This window comes from Bolinopsis microptera, chromosome 13 (genome assembly GCF_026151205.1).
Source record: "Bolinopsis microptera isolate Bmic1 chromosome 13, MBARI_Bmic_1.0, whole genome shotgun sequence".
Taxonomy (NCBI): Eukaryota; Metazoa; Ctenophora; class Tentaculata; order Lobata; family Bolinopsidae; genus Bolinopsis; species Bolinopsis microptera.
Window position 1 is genome coordinate 7,485,624 of NC_087084.1, and position 16,380 is coordinate 7,502,003.

Below are 16,380 nucleotides of genomic sequence, written 5' to 3' on the forward strand. Positions count from 1 at the left end.
CCAGTGAGGGAGCCATTGTAGTAGAGATCTACCGCAGATTTGTAATAGAGATTACAAGCGAGTAATGACAAACATTTCGACCATCTGCAGATTGTAAAGCTGTCGGAATAATATTGTCATTACCCACGTACAGCTGTGCAGCCCGTGGATTCAAGGCGCCATCTCATGCTCAATGCTCAATGCTCATTGCTCATGCATTTAAACAACAACATTAAGAAGCCTGATCCAGGCCCTGCACGTATAACCCAGGGTATAGAAGCTAGTGTAGGTCCGGGTCCCTAGTCCACACAATGAGGGAGAGCAGTGTGGACTCTCAGCACGGCTAACAACAGTGGGATTATCCTCTTATCCCGTTATATACGTTAGCCGTAAAACGCAAAAGCTCTAGCTTTTCCCTTGGGTAACCAGTGAGCTGCTTTCAAGATAAAGGATTCTATAAATAGATGCGGCACCGACCCTTTTCCTTTTGGTAACTTCCCCCTCTTCCACAGCCTACTCACTTACTTGAAGCTCTCGCTAAGCCTTCGCAGGATACCCTGTGATAATCACAGGAGGCGTTCATAACCACCACTCAGCCTCTTACACAACCCCCAGCGCCGCGCCGCTCCTTCGTGCAAGAGGCGGGGCTACGCCTCTTCCACTATCTCCACCGCCCAGCTGCTGTACCCAGGGCGGGAGGCTGAGATAACGAGAGCTGTACTATTAGAGTTGCATCATACGTATTAAGATTAGGAGCAGGTGCTATATAATCTGTAGCTCGCTCTGCTGATGCTCAGTTCTCTCTTAGCCAGTTCGTTTGCGGTGCTTCTATTCGAAGAGATGTTGTTCCAAGTAACCAACTAATTTTTTCTCCTATTAATTTTTAAATTTTGTTTAAGATTTTTGATATTGAATGATTTTTTATATGGTTTGACATAGTTAAACAAATTTGTCCGTGCCCAGTTGTACAATCGTGCAGCAGTGTGATGCGCAGGTTGACAGCAGGTAGACAACACAGTGCCATGTTTTAGGACTGAACTTTAATTTAATTAGTCAATCTCAATTTTATCCGTGTGCTCACTTTGTTGATAACACTAATACTTCTCCTTAGAGAGAAATAAATGTCCAGACGAAGAACAGCAGAAACTAAATGTATCCTTTGAAAAAAACTAATGAGGGAAGGGGAAAGGAAAGGGAAAAGGGAGGAATATAGTATTCGAGACTAAGTTGTGGAACAAAACAAGAAAATTGAGAATAATCTTGTGCGAGAATAATCTCCTACTCGGATCCGAACTAGATTTATAAATTAGTTCCCATATATCAGCTTATGTTATCGAAGTTGATAACATATATTTTACTCTACCCTGGCTGTATAGAATGAAAATAAATTTTGAGGTTCAATTTCCGTGTTTATTAGTAAATTAGTTCCCATATATCAGCTCATGTTAGCGTGAGTTGATAACATATATTTTACTCTAACTCTCATTTCCCAGTCCGCTGCAAAAAGAAGACTACAGAGGAGTGAGAGTGGTGTCGTATCCTTTTAATAGGCAATTCGGGTAGTGGGTTGGAACAGGGGCAGTGGGACAGGGAGATAGTGGAATTCACACTATCTCCATGGTAACTACACTGTTACCAGGCCATGGTAACGGGACAGGGAGATCTAGAAACTACTACCCTGGCTGTATAGAATAAAAATAAATTTTGAGGTTCAATTTCCGTGTTTATTATAAGGTGTAGGTTTCTGTCATCAAAATTTGACCGACCTACCCAGATTTGGAGGGATTTGAGAACCTTTCTCCGAAGAATGGACTTGAAGGCGGCACTGGAACCAGTATCGTGGACCAAAGTGGCGTTACCATTTATACCAAACTAAACGACCTAAGTCTAGCTGAAGAAGGTTACTATTCTAATAACAAACATGTACCTGAATCTTAATTCAAACCAAGATGTTGATTACAAATTGAGTAACCGTTTGATAATCCTTATCCGACCACAAAGCACACCTAATAAGCATGGGCAACCTAATTCCTTTAAAATAATGAGACTGATAAAAAACAGAGAATTGCATGAATAGAATTAGAAATTAGAAAGATTTAGATTACATGAGTTATACAATATCCCTTTTAGTGTCAGCAAGTGAGTTCATAATCACGCTCGCGACAAAAGATGACTCTATCGCGGTAGTTAGGTGGGGGGTTTACAAGGTCATATTGTACGCTAAGGATGACACGGCCGACATGGACGGATGGACGGTAAGGAATCCTAAAAACGCTATTTTTCCTAGCTGAGCTATTGTTTTTTGTTTGTTTTAATGCCTTGGTTGTCACTTACTGAATGGGCGTCAAATACCCTGATAATCTTAGATAACTTTATAATCGGTACCTGCACTAACCGAGAAATGAAACATTCTTTTAACCTCAGGTAGAAGTTGAGTTCCCAACCGGTACCAGCACTAACCGAGAAATGAACCATCCTTTTAACCTCAGGTAGAAGTTGAGTTCCCAACCGGTGCCAGTACATCCGCACAATCCAACCAGCCTGCTGAGAGAATCCCTTGCGAGGCGAAACTGCCAGATTCCACAGGTTCAAGAGACTACTCCTGTCCCCCCAACACAGCAGCTAATAAAGTGTACGTTAAAGGTAGTGCGAACCCCTCGAAACTTGCTGAGATCGTCATCGGTGGAAACGCGTGGGGTAAATATTTACTCCTTATTGGTTCTATTAATTGAAGTATTTACTGTTTTTTTCTTCATAAACTGATTTATTGTATCCATTTTTTGTCAAGGCTTCGTTATTATAGTTTATTGATAATCTTTGGGATTTTTACATCGCTGTATCAGCTTAACTAGTTTGGAATTATATAAAATTACGTTTTCATCTGTATTATCTTATAATAATATAATAGATGTTTAATATCAGTACTTTTCCAGATAAGTTCCCGTGTGAAAAAGGATACTATAACCCTGGAACAGGAAAACATTCAGAATCTGGGCAGGACTGCCAAGTGTGCAATGATGGTGAGTTTTAAAATGGATTAGTGTGGGAAAAGGTGATTGTAATTATTTAACTAATTAAAAAATGTGATTGTAATTATTTGGTGGTTAATTTCAGCGTGATCGTTACAAACACATTATTCAAATTAGCCTTTTTCCTATAACTTTGAGAGAATTCATCATGTAAAGCTTTGACACTAAAAATAATAGAAAAACGCAAAATATTCGCCTATATTGCATATTTAAGGTAAATTGTTTGCTCCTACAGGAGAAAGAAACCACGAACGGGGTAAAACAACATGCACTCCCTGTGACAACTCATCCAAAAACATCTTCTACACTGTTAAATTTGATCACAAGACCGAGCCGGGCTGTCAAGTATGCCTCAACTATCAAGTAGCTAACGGCGACAAGAACGGCTGCATGGATTGTCCTGCTGTAAGTTAATTAGTTAATTAGTTAATCTATATAGACTAAAACTCGAAACTTAACCAATAAACTAATAAATTAAAAACTTACTGCGAAAAAAAATTTGGAAAGCCAACCAATATATTAATATACCAATATACCAATATACTCTCGGTTTTTAGAGTTCTGATAGTCTTTATGAATTGCTGTATTACCAAAACGAGTTCGTTAGTGTTCTCCTTGGTCATTTCATGTTTAATTCCTGTTTAATTCCTGTTTACTAATCCCAGGGAAAGGAATTCGAGACAGCGGGCTGCAGTGCTGAAAACCCAACTACTCCAACCCAGTTATTAACCTGCTCAACTGTAGTGTGCAGGTCGTGTCCAGGAGGGAAGTTCAGGGAGGGGTTAACTGCTGATGAGACTTGTACCGACTGTCTTGTTAACCAGTATTCTAGTGGTAAGTGTATTTTAGGATGAAGATGTAACCATGGTAACTAGGCACGATTGGTAGTTGGTATGTTTAAGTGTGTTTTTAGGTTATCTGACCCAAGTTTGGGATTAGCAATATATTGCTGTAAACCTCCGGTTAAAGCACCACAATTGTGAGATTCAATGTTAAATATTAAACTCTATCTACCACAGTTTGTGCAGAAGTTTGCTCACATATTGCACATATTGCACATATTATTATTACTCAAATTACTCATATTGCACATATTACTCACATAATTATAACACATATTACCTAAAAACCCTCTCCTCCACAGTTGGAGCACCAGTCTGCAAAGGATGTGAAAAACACAAGCACTCATCAGCTGGCTCTGAGACCTGCACTGACTGTCTAGGACAGACTTACCAGGATATGATAGCAAATGAAGATATGAAAGAAAATGATAAAAAACTACCCGTGGACGAGTTCAACAAATGCCTCAGTAAGGATTTAGAGTATCTTCTGTAAGAGTTTCATTTTGACTGATCAGTGATTTATATTTGATTGTATATATAATTATATATATATGCATTTATTATATTCATCTATTTATTTAAGTTGGAGTTTGTGCAATTTGGTAGTCAGGTTCAGAAATCAATACCATAATACGACAAGTTCAGTTCTTGAAGCTTACTCTAACCCCCTGACAACCGTTTCCACGACAACTGCCTCGACAACCCCCTGACAACTGTTGCTAACCCCCACTTGTTTCAGTGGATACGGGGGAGGCGTGTGTCACCACCTCCGACACCATCTCCGCTTACGGAACCTACGACCTCGGACATGCTCAACTAGGTGAGAAGAAATGAAATTTTCTAAGATGTTTATTGAATTTTTATATAGAATTTTTATATAGGGTTATTGTTATATTATGTGTATATTGTTTGAATTTATTCCTTTTACTAGGTGAGGAGAAGGCGTTTAATTGCGAGTTCGACTGCACGAATCCTGACCCTGCAGTCGTATGCGATCTGAAGGCTGTGTTCACTTGCGTGGAGCTGGAGGGTGGGAAGTTGGGATTTACGCCGTTTTATAACTGTAGTAAAACAAGGGTGACGAATGCGTATGCGGAACTAAACAAGCAGGTGCAATTCTTTAGAATTTTATAAATCTTGCAAAATGAGTAACTCATATGTTTGGAAAGCTTCTCCGGACAATTCTCTTCAGTTGAAGTATAACTCAATTTTATTATCAACTCAATATTTTTCAGGGAGACAAAAACAAAGAATTGTCGGCAGCATTCAAAAAATTGTCAGAAGACAGTCTCAACTCCAACGGACTGGGTGACCTAGAACAGGCTGCTGAGATCATAGACTCTATATCAGATCAGGCACAAGACGAGGTCAGCTTCATATACTTGATTTTTTATTAATTCTTAAAATCCCAACATTATTTTTGAATAACCCTGTAAATCTGTTTCTGGTGGGAGGTGAGCCTCATTGGTTTCTGACTCGTGATTTTCATTAACCAATCAGCATCCAGTATTAACCGATTAAAATCCATTAAATCACTGCCACGTGTTAGAAATCGCGTTTTTAAGTAGTTTCTGAAAACTTATAAAGAAGAATTCGTTGTAACTTTGTTTGAAAAGCATTAATATGATTGGTACTGCACACTCTACCTCACTTCTAACAGGTAAACGACGAGGTACTGAGTAACTTGATCGGGGGAGTCTCCAACATCGTGGAGGGAGATCTGACCACCGACAACAACCAGAGGTCCAATGTCTTGAACAGGTATGTAGAAAATATGCTAAATATGCGTAATAATTATGTAAAATATGTAAAATATGCGTTATAATTATACAAGAAATTTGTAAGATTTATGTAAAACAGGCATTTTGACTTCATTCCAGCAATAGTTTCATTGATACGTTCATGTGTTCACTATTTCCTAACTATCCACTGACATAAAACTTAAGCCTTGTAAAGAAAGAATACCTGATCAAACAAAAGACTCCAAATTTTTTAGATTGAAATTATGTTCGTGCGATGGGATACTCTGCAAAGTTATACTGTTTTAAAGTAAATGTCTTATAGTCAATTCTTCAGAGTTGTTGAAAGTCTGACAAAGGTGACGAGTAACACAAAAGACGCTAATAGCCTGGCCACTTCCACTCATATCGCTGTAATGAAGGTATGTACGAAATATGCGTAATATTTGTAATACGTTAGTAGAAAATATGCGAAAATATGAGTTATAATTATGTGAGAAATACGTAAAACATGTGTAATATTTACGTAAGTCACGCGACACAAACTAACCAATAAGAGAGCTGTATTCTAATTCCCAATTTCACCAGGTGACAGGAGGAGCAAAGGTTTCAGAGGGTGGTGGAACTACCAAGTTCTCTTTACCCAAAAGTGAACTGAAGGGCCTGAGCAATTTAAAGGTGGAAACAAGTGGTGAAGAACCTTTACTAATGGTTAGTTATTCAATTAATTGTTATTTAATTAACTGTTATATAATTAATCATTTATCTAAGTTATTATTAAACTTGATATTTTTGAGGTATTTATTGGTTGTCAGGTTGTGTCATACATTTACATATAATTATCCAGGTGTCAGCTGAAGACGAAGGGGACCTAGCAAAGGACGTAGCAGTCCTAATATTCCAAGAATCCAACCTCTTCCCCAACACCGACTCCACACCCGACCCAGATCAGATGAAAGATGACTTTACGCTAGATACTGATGATGAGAACAAGGCTAAACTGGTTAATTCTCTGGTGGTGGAGGTGTCCGCGGTGGGGGATAAAGATAAGCCTTATAAGCTGGGACTTTACATGAAGCCTCTTGCTAATGTGGTCAGTTCATGCACTATTACTGTAATACTACAAGTAGTTTATATGTACTATCTTACTATATAATATATATTTTGGAAAACTAAAGTGTAGATTTTTAAAAACTTTCAGATAACTTAAAAAGTTTAAAAGTAATCTGAACGTTTTCCAAATTCTACAATTCATAACAAACATCTCACACACAGGGAGGCAGGAACACCAGCATCAAAACATTCCCGGACGGACGGAAAGCCCAGCTGAAGAACACGTGCCACTCCTTTAACACCCACACGGAGACTTGGGTAGCGGACTGTGAGACGGTGTATGATAAGAACGAGGGAGATAGCAAGGTGCTGTGTATTTGTCAGCACAACACTAGCTTTGCTGTGTTGATGGTAAGAGAGTTATAAACTAGAGTTAATTTTAATTGAAGTTACAGTGGAACTGAATACTGAGTGAAAAATGTTTGAGACAATATATAATTTACGGTTTCCCCCAAAAAGCTAACCATCCTAATTTCAGTCTCCGTACCCGATAGACCCGGGTTTTATAAAGTCCCAGACCCTGATGTCCACGATAATCCTCTCTTTGTCCATGATTTGTCTCTCACTTACCATAGTCTGTCTGGCCTCTGCCGCCCCAATCAGAAAACAGGTGATTTAATTAATCAATTAATTAATTAATTTAATTGATTAGTTACTGATTGTTTTTTAACAGGTGGGTGTTCCGATTCAAACTGGAGTTTTTACCCAGATTTGGAATATCTTGAATTATGAATTAATTAATTACATAATTAACTAACAGTATCCTTATTAACAGAGGTCAACAAAGATCAACATTTGCTTCTCATTCTCCTTGCTCCTGGCTAGTTTTCTCTTTCTTCTACAGAATGCCTTGGTAAAGTCTGATGACAGCGGAGCCATCAAACCGGTGAGTTAAACAATTAAAAATGTAAAAATTAAAAAAATGAATTAAGATGAAAATTTTCAAACTTTTTAACAAAAAACTTTTATTTTAAAAATAGTTCAAATAATTGCAAACAAAACTTTTTTTACCCGTTGAATTATTTTGATTCATGATTATATGAATTATCAAACTACATTATTCATATTTATTCTTAAAACTTACAAGTTACAATCATCACTTCTCTAACCATGGTAACAATATGTTGTAACCATGGTGACAATATGTTGTAACCATGGTAACAATATGTTGTAACCATGGTAACAATATGTTGTAACCATGGTAATTACATTAATCACCACGTCTCACTCTCCAGGGCAGTGCGGGGTGCATAGTGTACGCGGCTATCCAACACTACCTCTGGCTGGTGGTGTTCCTGTGGATGGTGGTGGAGGGGATCCTCATGTACCTGTCTCTGGTCCAGGTGTTCGGTTCTCACATCTCCAAATACATGCTCAAGTTCAACTTGCTCTGCTGGGGTGAGTAGCCAATCATAGGGAGGTGTTGTTGTTGTCACGTGACATAAATTAGCCAATCAGAGAACTGTATTCTGGTCACGTGAAATAAATTAGCCAATCATAGAGAGGTATACACGTGACACAAGATGGTAACAAAAATATTTGGATTATAACATTTTACCCGTTACTCGTTGCAGGTGTGCCGATCATCTTTCCAATAATTGGATATTTCGCCTTCACAAAGACAGTAACTATTGGGGATTACTCAGTTGTAAAGTCAGACTTTCTTGCTGAGAGCATGTAAGTAGAATCATATAGCAATATTTGAACACAACAGTATAGTGTTTAAAAAGGTAATTTATACTATACAAGTATAGTTATACTATACAGAGTTCTGATGAAACTTGTACGACAGGTTTTTACAGAAACGTCCTGATAACACGTTGATAATTCCTGTCACGTGACTAACTTTCACACGTGACTAACTTTAACACGTGACTAACGTTAACACGTGACTAACTTTAACACGTGACTAACTTAACACGTGACTAACTTTAACACGTGACTAACGTTAACACGTGACTAGCTTCAACACGTGACTAACTTTAACACGTGACTAACTTGAACACGTGACTAACTTAACACGTGACTAACTTTAACACGTGACTAACTTTAACACGTGACTAACTTTAACACGTGACTAACTTTAACACGTGACTAACTTTAACACGTGACCTACTTGACACGTGACTAACTTAACACGTGTCTTACTTTTACACGTGACTAACTTTAACACGTGACTAACTTAACACTTGACTAACTTTAACCTTTTAACGCGTGACTAACTTTAACACATGACCTACTTGACACGTGACTAACTTTAACACGTGACTAAATTTAACACGTGACCTACTTGACACGTGACTAACTTAACACGTGTCTTACTTTGACACGTGACTAACTTAACACGTGACTAACTTAACACGTGACTAACTTAACACGTGACTAACTTAACACGTGACTAACTTTAACACGTGACTAACTTTAACACGTGTTGTTTCAGGTGTTTTCTAAAACCCGGAGGTATTCCCTTCTGGGTCTTCTTCTTTCTGCCTCTGATGCTGGCGCTCCTTCTTAACGTTGTCTTCTTCATCTTGGTGCTGAGGGTCATCAAGCAATCTAAAAGTGCGACTGCTACTGAGAGCGAGCTACTTTTGGTGAGTAACAATAACTTTTTTTAGATAGCTGTTTTAATAATGACAATTTTCATCATAGCAAGCTGGGTTAAACTCTACAAGTTATAGTTTCAGAACATTTAATACTGCCCCAATTCATTCATTCCCATTCAATTCCCGTTTAATTCCCGTTTAATTCCAGAGACAAATAAAGGCAGCAGTGGGAGTAATGGCATTACTCGGCACTGGTTGGCTGATCGGCGTATTCATGACGATTCCAGAACCTAGCACTCAGATAACGCTCCAGTACATCTTCATCCTCCTTAATTCATCTCAGGTTATTCATTTTTAAGTTTAACTTCCTATATCCTCCTAATTGCTTAATTGACAATAATAAATAATTCTTTAATTTTAACAACTTGAATAACAACCACAAATTTCAGGGAATCTGCGTGTTCCTCTTCTACGTAGTCCTGAACGAACAGGTCACCAACCACTGGCTAACCACCTTCGGACTGAAGACCAAGGTGGCCTCCAGCTCCTCCACCGCCACCACCGCCGCCACCGCTCCAGCTAAAGATAAGGGCGCCACCACTGCCGCCGCTACTCCGGACACGGAAAACGTGTATGAGAATGCAGCCGCTGCTAGTGATAAGGACACTGATGATCATACTTATGATACAGCATTCCCTGCTAAGTCCGAGGAAAATGGAAATATCTAATTAATTAATTAAATTTAATTGATTAATTTGACGATTGTTTAATCGTGTAAGGACGAGAGGATGAGGTTGTTTTAACATTGTGACTGATGCTAAGGGTGTTTTATTTAGAATTTAATTTAAATTAAGCTGTTGATTTCTGTTAATTAGTTTGTTGTTGTTGTTGGGGTTATATTTGATTTTTCATCAGGCTACACATTTTTATGGAATTAGATTCTAAAATAATTTTTTAGACACTGTTATTATTACTTAGAATTATGTCTTTGTCAAATTAAGTATTTGTATCGTCTACTTTATAACCATAAGTTTCAGAAGTGTTCGATTAATTTAATTTTATACTTATTGCGTAGTTTTTGTAGAACATATCAGATCGTTGTATAGTTTATATCGAAACTGGCAAATCTTTCTGCCGAATTATCAAACTGTTTTTCTTCTTCAAACTTACAATAATTATATATATAAATTTACTTGTACTATATTTGGTTCAACGTATCCTACTTTCGAGTTTAGACACAATTTTTAAGCTGCAGAGGTAAATTACTATATATCGTGCTCTTTAGTCTTTAACCAGCATCAGAAAGAAAACACCTCTTGATCTTTCCTTTTCTCTCTTCCTCCGTTTCTCTCACAAAAAAATTGAATCCTATCTCTTGACCCATGACACACGTGAAGAATGTACCCTGTTAGATATTCGGTTATCAGTCGATACACGGTTGGGGCACGGTTGGGGCAACATCCGGGCACGAACCAAATATCGCTTTGGGGATTGCGGCACACTCGAGGTAATGCTTCGAAGCACAGTTATATGGATACAATCAGAGTGGGAATCGGATTTGCGCTCAACAACGAACACTTTTGATTTATACGTCCATTTTATTTTTGTTAATAACTTTTTAAGTACTGGTACTGGTACTAATACTAATTTATTCAAAGACTGACAGACTGTCCAAACTGGAAATGAAATTTTGTAATACATTTATTGACATTTTAGAGTCGTTTAATTTACTCGTCTACAGAATTAAACTTCTAACTAAAATGGTGAGTGCAAAAAAATCATATCGAAAGATTTAATTTGTATAAGTCAACTGAAAGTTTATCATGTTATATTATAAGATTATAGTAAATCAAAAATACAATTTTAACCATACAAATCATATTACATATTTAAAAAAAGTTATCAACATATTTCTAACTGTGCCACGTTACACATTTTCAAATTCTTCATTCTTTATTAGTTAAAAAAATATTGTTCATTCTTTACAGGAGAGATATTTTTCGTCAATACGATTAAAATTGTTTATCGCTACAATATTTAGAAATAAACACAGGGTGTTTTACACTTGGTTTAGAAATAAGCACAAGGTGCTTTACACTTGGTTTAGAAATAAACACAAGGCGTTTTACACTTCATGGTTTAGAAATAAACACAAGGTTCTTTACTGCACTTAAGAGTTGCCTGCCCGTTCTTCACTTACACTTGCACTGCTTGGGACAGTCTTCCTCCTCGTCGTAAGCATTAACCTTTCCCTTTTTAGCATACCCCGAGATCAAATCCCAGTTCTTGTAGGCACATTTATCAGGACATGCCATCCGGGTGCAAGCTCCCATACCGCCCTCTTCTCCACAAGTGCATTGGTTACACCCGTCATTGTAGGAGTCACCAGGGGCAGCTCGTTTAGTCTTTCCTTTTTTGTCAAGGTATTGGCAACAGATAGTTCCCTCACTACATTTCATTTCTCCTGAGGAAAATTAGAGGTTTTTTGTGGTTTCAGTTGAGAACATGTAGCTATGATTTTGACACATTTGGATAAATGGAACAATTACTCAATTAGCTGCGAGCATTTGTATATATATATATATATTATATACTGAAGCACCTAAGGAAAGCTGTAAAGCTAACATAAAAAAAATGTAATTAGCATGAGCCTATATCAAATTAGCATGCAATAAGCATGTAATTAGCATACAATTAGCATTTAATTAGCACTTTAGCATGTGATAAGCATGTTATTAGCACGTAATTAGCAAGTAATTAATATTTAATTGATATTAACAAGAGCCTATATTATCATCTACTTACCGTTCTTCTGGCATTTGCATGTCTCACATCCATTGTACACCTTCTGTCCACGTTTCAGGACCATCATGTTATATCTACAGCCAAATTCTTCAGGTGGGGACCTAGTAGTAGTGGTAATTAGCATGTAATTAGCATGTAATTAGCATGTAATTAGCATGTAATTAGCATGTAATTAGCATGTAATTAGCATGTAATTAGCATGTAATTAGCATGTAATTAGCATGTAATTAGCATGGGATTAGCATGGAATTAGCATGTTTTATGAACAGCCCACTTCTTCAAGTGGGGACCTAGTGGTAAATCCACGATTGGGTAGCATGAGCCTACAATCTCAATACTTCAGTAGGATATTACATAAATTTACATCGTATTAATCATATTATGTTTAAACACTATGAAGAAATAAACATTTTTTCGCTCTTGTGAGTGGGAGACTCTGATAACTTCGTCCCCAACAATCAAATAACATTAATAAATATTATGATTGATCGTTTACACTATAAAATAATTTATCTACACTAAAAAATCACCTGCCCACAACAAGACTTGCACATATCAAGACAGCTCCGAGCAGGGCGAACCGTAACATGGTCTGGAAAGAATATTTATGAATAATAAACAATAATAAAAATATTCTTCTTCGTAGGGAGCTGTGATCAAAGTGCCCCATAAAAATGTTAGGGGTCGTCATACTTCGTAATTACTTTTTGGCCAATTTTCAGAGAATTGGTCTTTTCTATGTTTTGGCTATTTAAGTAGTAGTACTAATAGACACGTGTCTAAATTTTATTGAAATGAACAACGACTATAAATAGAAGTACAATGAAAACGACTATTGCAAATAAAGCTGTGATGTGTTATTCATCTAAGACATAAAATAAAAACGTTTTATAAATTGTGATAAAGAAATATGTTATTTGGAAAGAATGATTGTAGAAATTAAAGGGCAGATTTTCTCGCCGGTCATTAATCAAATTTTGGAGGGCATGCAACGGGCTATGTTATCTCTCTCCTGCTGGCAAGGGAATTGTGCATCTTATCGACACTTGCAAAACAAATCGAATTATATATTATTGATATTGTTTGATTGTGCCGTAAAAGTAAATAATTGTTTTATTAAATAATTCTGTTATTATACGTCAAGACGTATGATATAGAAATATGGTGAGAGGCTCATGTAAACTTTTAAAGATCTAACGTCAAAATAATTCAATCAAGGAGGCCTGGAGGCTGCTCAAAATCCATGGATGTTGATAAGTTATATTAATCAGGTTAGTTATGGCGACTGATAAGTGATAACGTTGGAATAAGAGTTTAGAATCACCAGGGAAATACACGTACCGCTGCGAACAGCTACAATGAACTCTCTGTTCTCTTGTTAAATGTAACTTGAGATGATATTGTTAGGGAGAGAAAATAAATCAGGTGTTACCAAATCGCTGATTGGACATGTGGACCTCATGGAATAAGAGTCACACTCATACTCACTGCACCTGTAACACCGCACACATAAAACTTGACCACTAGACATAAACTTGACCACTAGACACCCCAATCAATGTATGGAAAGCTGCAAACATTCACATGACGGTGACTTAATGACGATGTAATGTAATGACTTAATTGTGCGAGAAGATGAACAACAAAAAAAAAGATGAGGAAATAAAATAATGTATAATGTGTTATGCATAAGGTTAGTTAGGCATAAGCGTTAGTTAGGACTTTAGGAGTTAATTTGTTGAATCATAAGATTTGGAACCATGAGAACATTTATCAATTGTTAAAACAATCTATACGGACAACAGCTCATGAGGGTAAAGGAAATATTTCTACGAACATAGAGATAGTGAAGAATTTATACAAAGGATACCACAATGCTGGCAACATGCCGCCACCTCTAAGTCGCCCACAAAACGCCACTGGGCTGCAAAATGTTGCCACTACTCGATAGATCTAAAGATGTAAAGTGATTTAAACCTCATTCTGTCCGATAACCATAATATGCCAGAACCACGTGCCTAAGAAAAACTTGTTCACTCGAAGAAGTGAACCGTGGAAATTTCTGGAATCTACGAAAAAATACCAATTTTACACAATAGCATAAAATGTAAAATGTTTTAAAATAACCGTGTATAAACGGTTATGATAAGATAATCAGCGGGTATTTATCATTATGCTCATTAAATTTATTCGATACCTTGAATTTTTACGTATTTTGTACTATGACTTCTTCAGAAGTGAAGATCAAGATATTGATTTATTAAACTCAGGTCTCAGGCGGCCTATTTCACTTTTTGGTAATTAAAGTATCTCAATTAGTAAATCAACTCTTCTCATAAATTCATTTCCATCACCAAATTTAATTTCTAGGTCGATTTCTGATTTGTAAAACGGTAAGTTACCACAAATTTTGTATTAATGATTGTTCCAAAATGACATGGGGAATGAATGATTTGCCAGCACATGTTATGTTTCATCAATCACGCCAATATATTGAAGTATGGGTTGTTTGTAGGTTTAATTGGGGTGGAAGCAAAAGTTAAAGTTTTAGTTTTTCCACATTTGGTGAAACATTTCGTCTCGTTTATGAAGCTGTTGTGCTTTTCAATCGTGAAAAAATGGAGACGGAGGAGTTGGAACAAAAAAAGGTATCATAAAAAAAATAACAAAGGAACATTTAATCCTTTTCCCTTTTAGTAGCGCACCAGTTCTAGCAAAATGGAGCACGGTGATGGATATGTGATGCTTTGACTAGAACCAAAATTGTTCTTTCTGCAACCATATACTACCATCGAGGAGCAGTAAAATGGCACGGATAAACATGTACTCCTTCACACTTGGCACAAACAACAATCTTACAATGGGAATATTTAAGTGGACACACGTCAATCTTGCATGCGTCTGCTCAATATTTAAGAGAGATTTAGAAAGCGAGTTATTGAAATTTACTAGGTCATGTATTGGTTTCTGCTAATGCTGTTTTAACTTTAAGTATACATCACGCACGTAGCCAGGAGTTTTCTTTGGGGGGGGGGGGGGGCCTCGGCGCGGCGAGCGAAGCGAGTGGACGCGTCCAACCCATCTGCTCCGGCAGGGGTCTGTGAGCGCGGCCCCCAGCAGGGTCTTGGGTCGAAAACTATTGAGACGACTCAAAGCTCGATGACGAACAGTTTGGGAATATGGGACAATGGGAATATATAATTGTGGACACCCGTCAATCTTGCATGCGTCTGCTCAATATTTATGAATATCTTTCCTTCTCTATCTTAATTAGTCAAAGCTTACTACTAGGTCATGTATTGGTTTCTGCTAGTGCTGTTTCAAGTCTATACATCCTTTCTCAAAACTAGCAGGAACCCGTTTAACCCTAAAGTGGTGTCAAGACTCGAGAGACTAAAATGATTATTACCTATTTAATTCGCGTTTTTGACACCACTTGGGAGTCCAAGTTGTGGGCACTAATATTCCTATTGCTTGGCCAATTTTTTATTTTTTCATTCTGATTTGGAGGCCATTAAAGCGTTCAAGTTGATGCCGTGGTGTCAGTAAAATGGCACGGATAAACATGTACTCCTTCACACTTGGCACAAACAGCAATCTTACAATGGGAATATTTAAGTGGACACACGTCAATCTTGCATGCGTCTGCTCAATATTTAAGAGAGATTTAGAAAGCGAGTTATTGAAATTTACTAGTATAAGTCATGTATGATTGATTTTGGACACGAAGGGAAACACACAAATTTGGCTTGGAAACTTCGTTTAATACATCGCTAGAGCCTACAAAAAAGAAATAAATTAGTCAGATAAAGTCAATCATAATACTCAGTCAAAGAGATTCAAAAATTTATAAAAAGGTCATGATTAGAGAATATCATGAAAGTCGATCAGAAATTGGAATACGATCAAATTGTTTCACTGTCAGCATGGTAGATAAAATTTATAAAGAAAAATGACGCAAAATTGGCACAAAATTGGTAAAATTAATAAATTACAGATATTGGTAAAAACCTCAAAAAACTATCTTTGTATTTCCATCCTGTTTAAACCCCAAACATTGGTCCTAAACTTTGCACAAAATCTAGCCTCTTCCCAATCTAATAGGGAAGGTTTAGTCTTTTTCACAATCCCGAATTTGAAACAGTCAAAACTGAAAGTGTCCTTGTGTACATCGTAACAATGCATTGATAAAGCTGAGTGCTCGTAGAGGGCACGGTCGTCAATGTTGAACTTGTTCCGGTGCCCATTGAGCCTAATGTGGAATGGAGTCAACGTCTGCCCAAAGTAAGTGTCCTCAGATCCCTCAATAGCTCTACACTGCTGGCAT

At 37.2% G+C, this 16,380-nt stretch overlaps 2 protein-coding genes across 2 annotated transcripts; one reads left to right on the forward strand and one right to left on the reverse strand.

Moving 5' to 3' along the window:
* The first annotated feature begins 1,088 nt into the window (after positions 1-1,088).
* LOC134825243 (adhesion G-protein coupled receptor G7-like) lies at positions 1,089-10,390 on the forward strand. Its single transcript, XM_063837393.1, has 22 exons — positions 1,089-1,879; positions 2,110-2,234; positions 2,469-2,676; positions 2,913-2,999; positions 3,244-3,413; positions 3,674-3,842; positions 4,153-4,317; positions 4,590-4,670; positions 4,782-4,960; positions 5,086-5,217; positions 5,511-5,611; positions 5,927-6,011; positions 6,178-6,300; positions 6,437-6,682; positions 6,865-7,053; positions 7,181-7,312; positions 7,478-7,588; positions 7,938-8,100; positions 8,277-8,379; positions 9,143-9,296; positions 9,457-9,591; positions 9,698-10,390. Exons 2-22 carry the CDS (start codon positions 2,220-2,222, stop codon positions 9,974-9,976), a joined length of 3,027 nt encoding a protein of 1,008 aa, XP_063693463.1. The 5' UTR covers positions 1,089-1,879; positions 2,110-2,219; the 3' UTR covers positions 9,977-10,390.
* A 675-nt stretch (positions 10,391-11,065) lies between these two features.
* Positions 11,066-12,670, reverse strand: LOC134825170 (U-reduvitoxin-Pr10a-like). The gene is made up of 3 exons (XM_063837320.1): positions 12,584-12,670; positions 12,054-12,154; positions 11,066-11,712 (listed from the first exon to the last, which is right to left on the reverse strand). The coding sequence occupies exons 1-3, from the start codon at positions 12,640-12,642 to the stop codon at positions 11,441-11,443; spliced, it is 432 nt and encodes a 143-aa protein (XP_063693390.1). The 5' UTR covers positions 12,643-12,670; the 3' UTR covers positions 11,066-11,440.
* Positions 12,671-16,380: the final 3,710 nt, after the last annotated feature.

Coding starts and splice junctions, on each gene's coding strand:
- LOC134825170 (XM_063837320.1), bottom strand. CDS start 12,642: ATGTTACGGTTCGCCCTGCTCGGAGCTGTCTTGATATGTGCAAGTCTT. Junction 12,155..12,583: donor GCAAGTCTTGTTGTGGGCAG/GTGATTTTTTAG, acceptor CACTACTACTAG/GTCCCCACCTGAAGAATTTG. Junction 11,713..12,053: donor ATGCAAATGCCAGAAGAACG/GTAAGTAGATGA, acceptor AATTTTCCTCAG/GAGAAATGAAATGTAGTGAG.
- LOC134825243 (XM_063837393.1), top strand. Junction 4,318..4,589: donor CGAGTTCAACAAATGCCTCA/GTAAGGATTTAG, acceptor CACTTGTTTCAG/TGGATACGGGGGAGGCGTGT. Junction 9,592..9,697: donor TCCTCCTTAATTCATCTCAG/GTTATTCATTTT, acceptor CACAAATTTCAG/GGAATCTGCGTGTTCCTCTT.